This window comes from Stegastes partitus, unplaced genomic scaffold (assembly GCF_000690725.1).
Source record: "Stegastes partitus isolate 25-593 unplaced genomic scaffold, Stegastes_partitus-1.0.2 Scaffold2615, whole genome shotgun sequence".
Classification (NCBI taxonomy): domain Eukaryota; kingdom Metazoa; phylum Chordata; class Actinopteri; family Pomacentridae; genus Stegastes; species Stegastes partitus.
In genome coordinates, this window is record NW_007580346.1 from 18,266 (window position 1) to 30,500 (window position 12,235).

General features: G+C 45.1%; 1 protein-coding gene across 1 annotated transcript; it reads right to left on the bottom strand.

Moving 5' to 3' along the window:
• Positions 1-274: 274 nt before the first annotated feature.
• On the bottom strand, positions 275-8,315 carry LOC103375479 (serine/threonine-protein kinase SBK1). Its single transcript, XM_008305780.1, has 4 exons — positions 8,211-8,315; positions 5,152-5,314; positions 4,278-4,480; positions 275-2,732 (listed from the first exon to the last, which is right to left on the bottom strand). Exons 2-4 carry the CDS (start codon positions 5,312-5,314, stop codon positions 2,124-2,126), a joined length of 975 nt encoding a protein of 324 aa, XP_008304002.1. The 5' UTR covers positions 8,211-8,315; the 3' UTR covers positions 275-2,123.
• Positions 8,316-12,235: the final 3,920 nt, after the last annotated feature.

Here is a 12,235-nt window from a genome sequence, read left to right on the forward strand (position 1 = left end):
AGGAAACTGGTGTATAAACAGATAAAGATGGTAAAATACTTTTCTACTCCTATAAGATTCATACAATAAGCTATAATGTTTGAGAAGTACTGTCCATTTAAGCGTAATTATAGCATATTGTTCAAGTATCTGTGCTGCTTATCGATGCTAAAAAAGGCAAAATTTAAGTAATTCAGTTGGAGAATTTAACAATTAACAGACACTAATGGTTTTTTTCTATTATAATAAGTTTTATCTGTTATCAATCACAAATAAACTTTACACAGACTATTAATTAGATATCCAGTCTGTACTTGTATATTTTCAGGTTGTTAAATTAATACGTTCGTGAAAGCAAGCGGATGAATTCAAGAAGACAACTCCGCCGTCCTGCTTCAAATGTCTTTATTTAGTTTTAAAATGTTATCATCTGTTCTAAAGAGCAGCGAAAAGGGCCAGAAACATCCTCATCCATCAGTATCGGTCCATCGGAGTGCGTTTAGAGACCGACGTGGCGTTCAAGTGCTCGAGTAACAGAAACACGAGTAGATAAGATAAAGAGGAAAGTGCATCACCGCAGATGATCTTTAGTTGGCACGGGGAGGAAATCATGTGACGATAGCTCAAGTAGATGCTGTTTCCTGGAAACTATACTTATCTGGTGTCTGACATTAAGAGGTTGTGCTTTTTTTTTTTTTTTTAATCTGTCGTTCATCTCTGAAACAGTTTAGCGTCTTGTGTTGTTATTCGGGATAAACATGCGTGACGCTCCTACGCAGATTCAAACGTCTGCAGCGGCTTTGTGGTTGGATTTACGTCGGCTGCATTCGTGTTTGTCCGACGGGCCTGGAGGTCCGAGTGTCGGCTGACGGACACGTAATGCCCTATAGAAGCATGTAAAGCATGAGCATCAGGCTACGGGCCAAGAGTGGTTCGGTCCTCCTCAGATCTGCCCTGAAAGCACCTGTGGTGTCCAAACAGCAGCAGCATCCATCACTGCAGAGCCAGCTACAACCAGAAGGTCACGAATCTAACTTCAACTGCCTAAAAGAGGGTTTTTCCCATTTTATGCAGCCACAGCAGCAGCAACAGTCACTTTATTGTCATTATATTGAGGGCAAACAACAATAAAACTGGATTTATAAAAGTCATTTACTGCTCCTGAGTCATGACCCTGGAGTAAAATAAAACCCCATCATATGTGGAGAGAAGTGTCAACCAAATAGGAACCATTTAAATGCAACATAGGCCATTATAGCACCAACTAAGCATCTTTTTACAGCATCAACAAAAATGTCAGAAACCTGGTGTTGGATTACATTTAGATTTACAGACGATAGAGGCCAGCGATGGTTTATTCACAACAGACTGTTACATAAGACCAAGAAGATTTAAACACTTTAATAACAATATATAATAATAATGCATCCAGAAGTCAGACTGTGAAACGTCCTTGAGTTTATCAGCAGAACTTCTAGTTCATTAAACATTTTATATTTGTTCTTATTTCTGCCCGTATCAGCTCCTCGACTCGCCGAAATGTTCATGTGGGTTGAGCTAAATGCGTCATTACAGCGACAGTAAAAGTTAGCGCTGAGCCTTGAAGTCACATTAAACATGTGCTGCATAACATTCAAATGATTAAAAGGAACTCTACTACAGAACCATGTTTATGATGAACCTCCATCCTGACATGGTCATGTGGGAGCCATGTGATGAATTCAGGTGGAGGGACCCACATCTGGGCTCAATGTTTGATACGTCAGAACCTATTCAGAGAAGGTTTAACTGTCACATGTTTACTTCATTTTCTCTTTTCCGAAAACATAATCTCTGACGAGTTTATGAACTTTTTGACGAAACTGAAGAAAGTTTTGCTGCTTCCATGAACTTTTATCTAATGTGATGCTTTAAAATGCACATAAAAATATGCAGTTCGTGACCGTTGCACCTCCAAATACTTCTTCCGCCGCTGGTTTAAGCATCACTGTGGAGTCTTTGTTTCTGGCGTGACTCTTGAACTCAGGAACTCAGAATAACGCACCTTCATTCAGGAGGATGTTAACATGCGTTTCTTCAGGGCAAGTTGCACTGTTAGGCCGATATGATATACTGGGCATCAGAAACTGTGAACCCAACCGTTTCTAAGCACCAGGCTGGTTGTCCACCGGTCCACCTGCCTGCTGCTTCAGCCAGTCCTTCTCCACGTACGCCCTCACCTCCACCACGCTGCACCGCTTTCTCGCATCCAGAGCCAGCAGCTTAGCGAACATCTCCATCGCGTCCGGAGTGAACCTTTTCCACAAAGGAGGAACGTCCTCCTCGGCGTCGGGCCTCTCCTCCAGCCTGCACCAGTCCGCAAACTCCTGGTAGAAGTCGTCCGAGTCCATGCAGCGCTCCCAGGGGAAGTAGCCGGTGAGGATGCAGAAGATGACCACGCCGAAGGCCCAGGTGTCCAGGCTGGGCTCCACGCTGAGGGGGGCGGCCGTCACCTCCTTCTGGCCGTCCAGCAGGGCCACGGTGCACAGTTCTGGGGCCATGTAGGGCAGCGTTCCCGTGATGAAGCGGATCATGGTGCCCCTCTTCTGGGCGAGGCCGAAGTCGGCCAGCTTCACCTGGCAGCAGTGGTTGTCCAGCAGCAGGATGTTTTCGGGCTTGACGTCTCGGTGGACCAGGCCGTGGCTGTGGATGAACTCCAGAGCGCTGGCGATCTGGAGGACGCAGCGTTTTACGGAGGACTCTGGTATACCCACCTGGAAGAATGACCGGAATTAAGGATAGGAGTTTGTATTCATGTGTGTTCTTCACAACTCTAGACAACTGAAATGATGACAAACACGAGATGAAACTAGTTGGTTGTGTCCTTGTGGATTTTTAGGTTCAGAATCACTACTTTGGCCGACTGATACAAAGGCCTGAGCCGTGATGGTTTTAGTATCCTCAGAGCTTCAGTAGAAGGCAACTGGACTTCTCTTTTAGGTTCTTAAAGACATGTGACCTTCACCCAAGAGGCTTCTTCAGTTCTCTCAGCCTCCTGGATTGAGACGAAACATCTTTAAGAACCTAAAAGAGAAGTTCTGTCGCTTTCTGCTGAAGCTCCTGCCATGACCTGGATGTCTGAGAACCGACACAGACATGATATATTTCCAATCATTTTTTCGTGGCATGTTTTTCCTCCAAATAGTTCTAGGCAGTTATACGGTTACCATGGCTACCTGGTACACCTGTAGGTTTGTGAAGGTAAAGTCTCTTCTAGAGCCATGATTCTGGCAATTCTGGAGGACACAGAGTTTTACAGAAGACTGTGGGATGAACACCGAGAAGAATTTGTGTTTTCTTTACAAATCTAGACAACTAAAAGGAGTCTGAATCCAAACATCCATCCCTTTACACTGGTGGTTTTGTCTTTGTGGATTATGGAAATACTGTCTAAACTGAATCAGAATTTGGGTGACTGATTACACAGGTCTTCATTATTTCACAGCATGTTTTAACATATTTCTGATCATTTCAAATCACTCTTTGTGTCATCCTTTTTCCTCCAAATAGTCCTGGACAGTCATATAGTAAAAAGAAACTTTACCAGGATAACCTGTTAAATCTGTAATTTGAGTTTCAGTTCAGTCAGAGTTCAACCATGATTCTATCCATCCAGTCAGTCTTCAGTTGAATAGATGTCCATGAAAGTTGGACACTCATGGCCCCAGAGGATGAATCCTACTGATGCTGGTGGTGTCCTGACTTTTTCTTTCTGTTGCGCAAAATATTTTCACAGCTGTTTGTTAAAATAAATCCCAACCCTATTTACAATTCAGATGTACTGAGCCAGCATGTTTCCTCTGCCAGCATGTGGATGTCCAGGTGTTTGGGCAACGTTCAGCTAAAAAGCCTTGATGAGATATTCATGTGGACTTTGACACCTAAACATTCCTGCAGAAGCCTTCGTGACGCCAGTGTTTCCTGATTTCAGTGAGATAAGGCTCCCCGAAAACATTGTTTAATGGTTTGAGGAACCAGAGCTCAAGGTGTTGACTTGGCCTCCAGATTCTCGTGATCTCAACATGATTGAGCATCTGTGGGATGCAACTTAGAGCCTAGACAGGTGAGAGATTCTTTGAGAACTCTACGTAATATTAGCGGTTTTATTGTCATGGCTGATTAAACTACCAATCGCCTGAGTTCTTCCACTGCCGCTACCACCAGACGTATCTTAACCTTTCACCTGAATTTGTGGAAGCCCTTTGGTTTAGGACCCATCACCAAAACTGACGACGTTCCTCGTTTCTTCTTTTACTCACCTTTGGTTGGATGACGGCGAAAAGGTCCCGTCCGATGACGAGCTCCTGGGCGAAGCAGTAGTGCTCGTTGGACTGGAAGGCGATGCCAAAGAGGCCCACGATGCAGGGGTGGTGGGACAGGTGTAGGGAGATGCAGTACTCTCGGAGAAAGCCCTGCAGCTTAGTCGAGGCTTTGGGCATCACTTTCAAGGCCATGGGAGTCCCTGTCAGATCATCCAAACTCCTGCTATTATTATCTCAGGTCATGCACAGGATCATTGTCTGACTAAAGAAATGAAGGCGTACTAATATTTCTGAGCACTTCGGTGAGACGTTATTTATCCACCGTGTGATGTAAGAATTATCTAACGCACCGCAGCATTGCTTTTCTGACACCTTAAACTTCTCCCAGGTCGTCACACACTCCAACGGTTTTCGAATTCGAAGCCTCCAGGCCTGGAGCCAGCCAGCCTCATGCCAGCTCGTGCTCTGCATTCTGCTCTCCACTTTGTCTACACCGACTCGCTCTTCGCTTTCCACCTTGACCGGTCTTCCTGTCCGGGTCGCCAAGAGTTCAACGTTCCCATTCGGCCAGAAGTCTGATCTTTTTCTTGAATTGTGTTTACTGGAGCTGCTCTGTAAAGATCTGCAGCTGCTACTTTGTTCTGCTTTGACTTTTACTCATGTGCTGTTGATGAATAGTTTATTTTTTTCAATACCAGTTCAGTGCTTTAGGAAACCAAGACGACCACAATGCTGAGGAAACACCTGATTTTTTCCTGCAAATGTAATGACCTCAGAGATCAGAAACCACATTCTATTTGTGTCATAACTGATAGAAATAAGTTGGTACTTGGTTATTTGCAGCCAGAAGAGTTCAGAAAACAAAGCGTACCCCTGAAGCGATGCGTGACCAGCAGCACTTTGCCGTACTTCCCTCGGCCGATCTCCTTGATGACGTTGAAGCGCTCCTGGATCTCCAGCTGGCCGAGGCTCTGCGCCATCAGCTCCATCAGCTCGTCGATCAAGCTGCCGTCGGCGAGGCCCAGCTCGATCATCTTTAGTCGAACACGGAAACAAAGACAAAACTGTTTTGGGGGTATATTTGAGGCGGTATCATAGTCTGCAGTCTGTGCAGGGAGGAGGTTGAAGCAGAGCGACGCATCGACAAAACATTGGATTTGAACACAGGAGACTGTTGTTAGTCAGTTTAACCCCTTTGACGCTACAGCCCACCATACCGGGCTGGCATGACGACCCACGTTCAACACTGCAGCCCGGTATAGTGGCTCCGGTATATGACGACTTTCTGTCACATTCATTTTGATTGTCTGTCAGTGGGAATGTGAACAAGCAATTCAGTCATGAAATAAATAATGCAAATGAAGTAAAATGATGTCGTTTGACCCCAAAAATCACCAAAAAACAGGATTTTCGCTAACTTGTTTCTGAAATATTTATAATCGAGGAACTAATTACAAGACTTTGGCTGATGTCTCAGTATATAAGAACTGATAATTAATTGCATGCAGGGTTCTCGCCAACGTCATAACAGAGTAACGGCCCGTTACACTGCTGCCTGAAACAATTACGCTGCAAATCGGGCCGTTACGTTGCTTTCGAGGGTAAAATATTTAACTACAAGCGCCGACAGAGTTTCACTACTGTCGTCTTCACTGCTAATGCTGCTTTTCCCTGCTAACCATTAGCAGCATTTGCTAAGAACCTTCCTCCCCGGTACGCTGTAAACCAAAATCCTGGCGAGGATCCTGGCATATATCCCTGGTAATTATGAAGTTTACCTTTTCTTTTTCACACCTGTATGTACATGACAAGAGTAAACTTCAGATACATTTAACCGTCAACTTGTCTACTTTTGATTGACACCAGTTATGTAATGATGTGGAGTCTACTAAAGACTCTATGAGTGATTAATCAAAACCATGTCTGATCATGACTTTCAAGCCAAAGTGGCTCAGTGTTGAAAGGGTTAACAGACAGTCAACAACACCTCCATGATGTAAACTACATGTTTAGTCACAATAATGAACAACCTCTATTAAAAAAATGACTTTTTAATATGAAGAACTTTGTCACACACAAAGTTACTTCCATTGGACTTTCATGACTGAAGCAGAAGTTGTACCACAAGAACAAAAAGCAAAGTTTCAAAGTGGTTCTCTGAATAGAACTAAACAAAGTCTGTGCGGGGAGGATGTTGGGGCAGAGCTATGGGTCAACAGAACACTGGAGCTACACACCTTCTTCATGTACCTCACCTGGGCAATAAATGTCTCTAATGTCACTCTGCATTTACATTTCTGTCACATCAGTCATTGTATGATGAGACATGAAATAAGGAAAATAAAACAGAAACTGCTGTTACTTTAACAGACATCTCGCTTTATGTGTTTATTTTTGTATGAATGCCTGATTTATGAAATCAAAACTAGACCTTCCCCCAAAGCTAATGATGTTTCTGTGGTGAAACCTAAACTGGGGAGAAAAGTAACTGTGGTTTATATATAAATATATATAAATGCTGCTATGGGTCACCGACATGTATGTTTATATCATTTAGGCTGCAGGTCCTGTTGAAACGAACACACAAGATCGTTAACCTGCTACCAGGTTCATCATCAGTTGCATATATGGTACAAAAAAAAATACGAGCATGTCTAATTGAAATCTATTTTATAGCAAATTAAAGGTTTGTTATTTGGTCACAGACATTCGAGCCACCTGCTGCATGTGAACATCAACAAATTTCAATCAAATGTTCAGATAATTGTAAAATTAAATGTGAATTTTGGCCCCATTTTAAGCAGAGTGACGTTTAGGTCATGTGATTCCTGTGTGTAATCACTGATTGGCTGTTTCCATTCAGTCTGTAACCTTACACCAAGTTTTGTACCTCCCCCAGTTTAAAAACTTAGATTTAAGGACTTTTTTTCACACTTCTGGTGCTCAGGTGTCTCAACATGTGTAAAAACAGCTGGATAGAGTTAAGACGCTGTGCTTTTAAGTGCAGCCATTTAAAGAATAATTAGAAACACTTCTGATTCCAACAAGGTCAAATAACAATAATTTAACATATTGACACAACCATAGTTTTATTATTTTTAACATGAGAAAACCTCTTTAATCACACGTTACAGCTACAGTAAAAGCCGAGCATCTCCAGTCAGTCAATACAGGATTATTATGAGCTGTGTGAGAAATAATGTTAATTTTGCAGCTCTGTGTACATATAAGGATGGTTTACAAAATAGTAACAGCTGTTTAATTATCACACAATCATGACAGTGCAGCTCACTATCCAACTACACATGAAACTTATTTAGATTCAGTCTGATGGATGTAATTTTATCAACACTTTGAATTAAAAAGCAATATTTTCCGTGTAGATAATGTGTTTGGTCACAAAACACCTCCTGCTGTGGACTTTCTTTGATAAACACATTAAAGTTATGGATATTTTTAAGCTTAGTTATGAACAGGACAGAGAGCCGATTTAATTGTTCATTTATGCACAAAAACACGTCATAATACATTTTTTTGCTGACAGCTTTCTACATTTACTGCACGAGTGATGGTCCTGTTGAATAACTTCCATCAAACTGCATTTTTTTTAACACCAGAATTCTGGTTCATGCTTATTAAAAACAATAAGTTGCCCTCCATCATGAACTAATGATGCTGAATTATTACACAAAATAGTGTGAATTTAATGTGTTTTACAGCCGGGATGTGTGTGAGTTTGATATTTTTACACGTTTTATTTCTCTTTTGGTGAAGCATAAATGAAAATGGACCACCGCTGTTGTATTAATATAATATTCATCTGTAAATTATTGCATAATAATAATGATAATAATAATGATAATGACAACATCAAAATGCCGTTTATCTCTTTTTAGCATCATATTACCTCTGACTGCTTCAAGTTCTTACCTTTTATCTCTGGACTGTTCCCACCGGAGTCTGAAAACCACCCGAACACTCACAGAATGCCTCGAACACTGAACCGATATTACAGCGAGCCGAGCGTCTGCTCCGTCCGTCCTCCACCTCCGCTGCTGCTGCTCACAGCTTTTCACTGCCAGCCTCGATGGGGTCGGAGCCCAGTTTGACAGCTGATTACAAACTGCAGAGGACAGACACACCCACACACACACACACACACACACACTTACAGTATAATCAGCAGCACATGCGTGCAGCGTGCACAGCTACATGCGTGTTGTATATGTCACACAGGTCATATGAAAAGCTCTGACAGGTTCACTGATTACTTTAAAAGGCAACTTAGCTGCACTTGACGCCTTCATTCAGCCTCCTCTTAAATCACTGTGACAAAGACGTACGTTAGCAAAACGCTGTTTCTTTTCCTTGGTGCAAAGTGAGAAATTGTAGATGCTTGTGCTGCTCAGTACTTCTGCTCCAATACAGTTCAAACAGAATTAAAAAATCGACTGAACCACTTTTTTTTTTGCAGTTTTATAAATGAGGGCGTTACATTTAAAAACATACGATTATTGCAGATTAAATTAAACACAAGTATTCTCACAAGCAATTCCAAGAAACAACCTTTTTTCCCGGTACTTTTTTAAAATAGCTTTCGAGTGTTTTCTACTCCAGTGTATTATTGCTGCTAACATTTGCATTTTTTCCTCCGCCGCTGACCTTTAGGCAGCAGCTTGTTACCACGTCATAAACTGTCGTGTCCCAGTTAACATCTGATCCAACACATGCGTCCGACCGCGTGTCATACTCAGATGAACACACAAATCTTGTGAGACACCTGCTGCTCAGCTGAGAGCGTCAAGAAAAACCTTCTGCTTTGCTCTGAAAACATTGCGGACGATCAGTATTTGTGAGGAAGGCAGCAGTTCACGACATTTTAAATGGTTCATAATTATCTGATTAAGGTTTGGATGCAAACACAATCTTACGGAGTCACATCTCGTGGTGGTTTCTCTGCATTTCTGTCAACTGTAAACGAGACAACGCACGTTTTTAGCCTTCTGCTGCGTTGACGGTTTGCACTGAGGATGCGTTATCCCCAGAGGATGAACCCTCCTGACTTTGGTGAACCCTTCTGTTTTGAAGTTGACCTTTTGACCTTTAAGCTAATTATCCAATCATGACATTGATTGCTGTGAAATGTAGCACTGTTAGTGTCTAAAACAACTCCACAGAGCTGCTAGCATGGCTGCACACTCTTTTAAGTGTGCACGAATGCTAAACATCAGCATGTTAGCATTGTAATTATGAAGATGTTAGCATGCTGATGTAAGCATTAAGGTCTAATACAACTCTACAGAGCTGCTAGCATGGCTGCACACTCTTGTACTTACTGTGCATGAATGCTAAACATCAACTTGTTAGCATTGTAATTATGAAAATGTTAGCATGCTGATGTTAGCATTAAGGTCTAATACAACTCTACAGAGCTGCTAGCATGGCTGCACACTCTTGTACTTAGCTTGCACGAATGCTAAACGTCATTATGTTAGTATTGTAATTATGAACATGTTAGCATGCTGATGCTATCACCACTCACAGAGCTGCTAGCATTGCTGCAGACTTTTGTACTTACTTTGCACAAATACAGACAAAACAAAAACTAGATTTCTTTCACCATTTGCTGTCTGTATCTACATCCCTGTTTCTATCTCTGCAGGCTTTCTTGCTCACATTAGCCTCTTCATCATCTACACCATGTCCAAAGTGGCATACAATGCTAATGCAGCACTGCTAATCCAACCCTAACTGCTTTCACGTTATCTAATAAATAATCAGAACTTTCCAGTTGCCGATGGAGGCTGAAGCGCCGCCAGCAGCGGCAGCAGCCCGGCGGGAGTCTCACCTTCACGGCCCCGAACTGGAAGCCATGAATGCACTCAAGCTGTGGCACTCGTACAAACAAATCCCGCGGGGTGTCGCCTACAACCCGGTCGGTCCTAATGGGGTGTTGTTGTTGCACCTGTGGGCCCGCCACCGTGTGTGTGTGCGCTGACCTGTGTCTCATTTACGATGAGCTCACTCAACACCGTGACCCCTGCTAGTTATTCTGGGGCCACATGAGCAGAACCGACCGCACAAAGAAACAGATACGCCGGTTTGTTGGCCTCGGCAGCGCCGCGGCGGGTTAATGAGGTGTCAGTCACAGCGGTCCGGAGCTGCCAGCCTCCCCTCGGGCCGCAGAGGTCATTTAGTTGGGAATAACTGGCATAGAACTGGTGTGCTTTTTGAGCTGTCATGCAAACATGTNCAAGCGCCTGATGGTCAGGCCTTTGCCCAAGGGGCCCGGCCAGGCACAGCCCGAAAGGTCGACGTGGGCCCGCCCTCCTGTGGACCCACCATCCGCAGAGGGAATCATAGGGGTCGGGTGCAGAGAGGACTGGGTGGCGGTCGAGAGGGGCTGCCTCGGCGGCCTGGTCCGCATACACAGCCTCTGGTTGCTCGGACGTGGAACGTCACCTCGCTGGGGGGGAAGGAGCCTGAGCTTGTGCGGGAGGTTTAGCGATATTGGCTAGATATAGTCGCCCTCACTTCCATGCACAGCCTGGGCTCTGGAACCCAACTCCTGGAGAAAGACCGGACGCTCCATTTCTCTGGCGGTGCCCACGGGGAGAGACGGCGGGCTGGAGTGGGCTTGCTTACTGCCCCCCAGCTTAGCTGCCACGTGTTGGAGTTTACCCCAGTGAATGAGAGGGTTGCGTCCCTACGCTTCCGGGTTGGGGACAGGTCTCACACTGTTGTCTCGGCCTATGGGCCCCGCAGCAGTGCAGAGTCCTGGGAGGGGTACTACATAGTGCCCCGACTGGGGACTCCTTTGTTCTACTGGGGGACTTCAACACCCACGTGGGCAATGACAGTGAGACCTGGAGAGGGGTGATCGGGAGAAACGGCCTCCCTGATCTGAATCCAAGTGGTGTTCTGTTGTTGGACTTCTGTGCTAGTCACAGATTGTCCATCACGAACACCATGTTCGAGCACAAGGATGTCCACATGTGCACGTGGCACCAGGACACCCTAGGCCGGCGGTCGATGATCGACTTTGTAGTTGTATCATCTCACCTCCAGCCGCGTGTCTCGGACACTCGAGTAAAGAGAGGGGCAGAGCTGTCCACCGATCACCACCTGGTGGTGAGTTGAATCCGCTGGCAGGGGAAGAAGCTGGTCAGACCTGGCAGACCTAAGCGTATCGTGAGGGTCTCTTGGGAACGTCTGGCAGAACCCTCTGTCAGCAGAGTTTTCAACTCCCACCTCCGGGAGAGCTTCTCCCAGATTCTCCCAGGGAGGTTGGAGACATGAAGGCTGAGTGGTCCATGTTCCCCTCCTCCATCGTTGCTGCGGCCGCTCATAGCTGTGGTCGTAAGGTCTCTGGTGCCTCCCACGGCTGCAATCCCAGAACCCGGTGGTGACAGCCAGAAGCAAGAGATGCTGTCAAGCTGAAGAAGTAGTCCTATCGGTCATTTTTGGCTTGTGGGACTCCTGGAGCAGCTGATGGGTACCGGCAGGTCAAGTGTGCGGCAGCTTGTGCGGTCGCCGAGGCAAAACCCCGGGTCTGGGAGGAGTTCAGGGAGGCCATGGAGGACTATTTGTCGGCCTTGAAAAAATTCTGGCAAACCGTCCGGCGCCTCAGGAGGGGAAAGCAGCTTTCCACCAGCACTGTCTACAGTGCGGGTGGTGGTCCCTGTGTTTAAGAAGGGGGACCGGAGGGTGTATTCCAACTACAGAGGGATCACACTCTTCAGCCTCCCCGGTAAAGTCTATTCCAGGGTACTGGAGAGGAGGATATGACCGATAGTCGAACCTTGGATTCAGGAGGAGCAGTCTGGTTTTCGTCCCGGTCGCAGCACACTGGACCAGCTTTATGCCCTCCATCGGGTGCTCAAGGGCTCGTGGGAGTTCGCCCAACCAGTCCACATGTGTTTTGTGGATCTGGAAAAGGCGTTCGACCGTGTTAG

Bases quoted from the DNA above. Each gene is read 5' to 3' on its own strand.
- LOC103375479 (XM_008305780.1), bottom strand. From the start codon at position 5,314: ATGATCGAGCTGGGCCTCGCCGACGGCAGCTTGATCGACGAGCTGATG. The intron at 4,481-5,151 runs GTACGCTTTGTT...ATGATCTGACAG, and splicing joins GGTCACGCATCGCTTCAGGG to GGACTCCCATGGCCTTGAAA. The intron at 2,733-4,277 runs GTGAGTAAAAGA...TCATTCTTCCAG, and splicing joins TCGCCGTCATCCAACCAAAG to GTGGGTATACCAGAGTCCTC.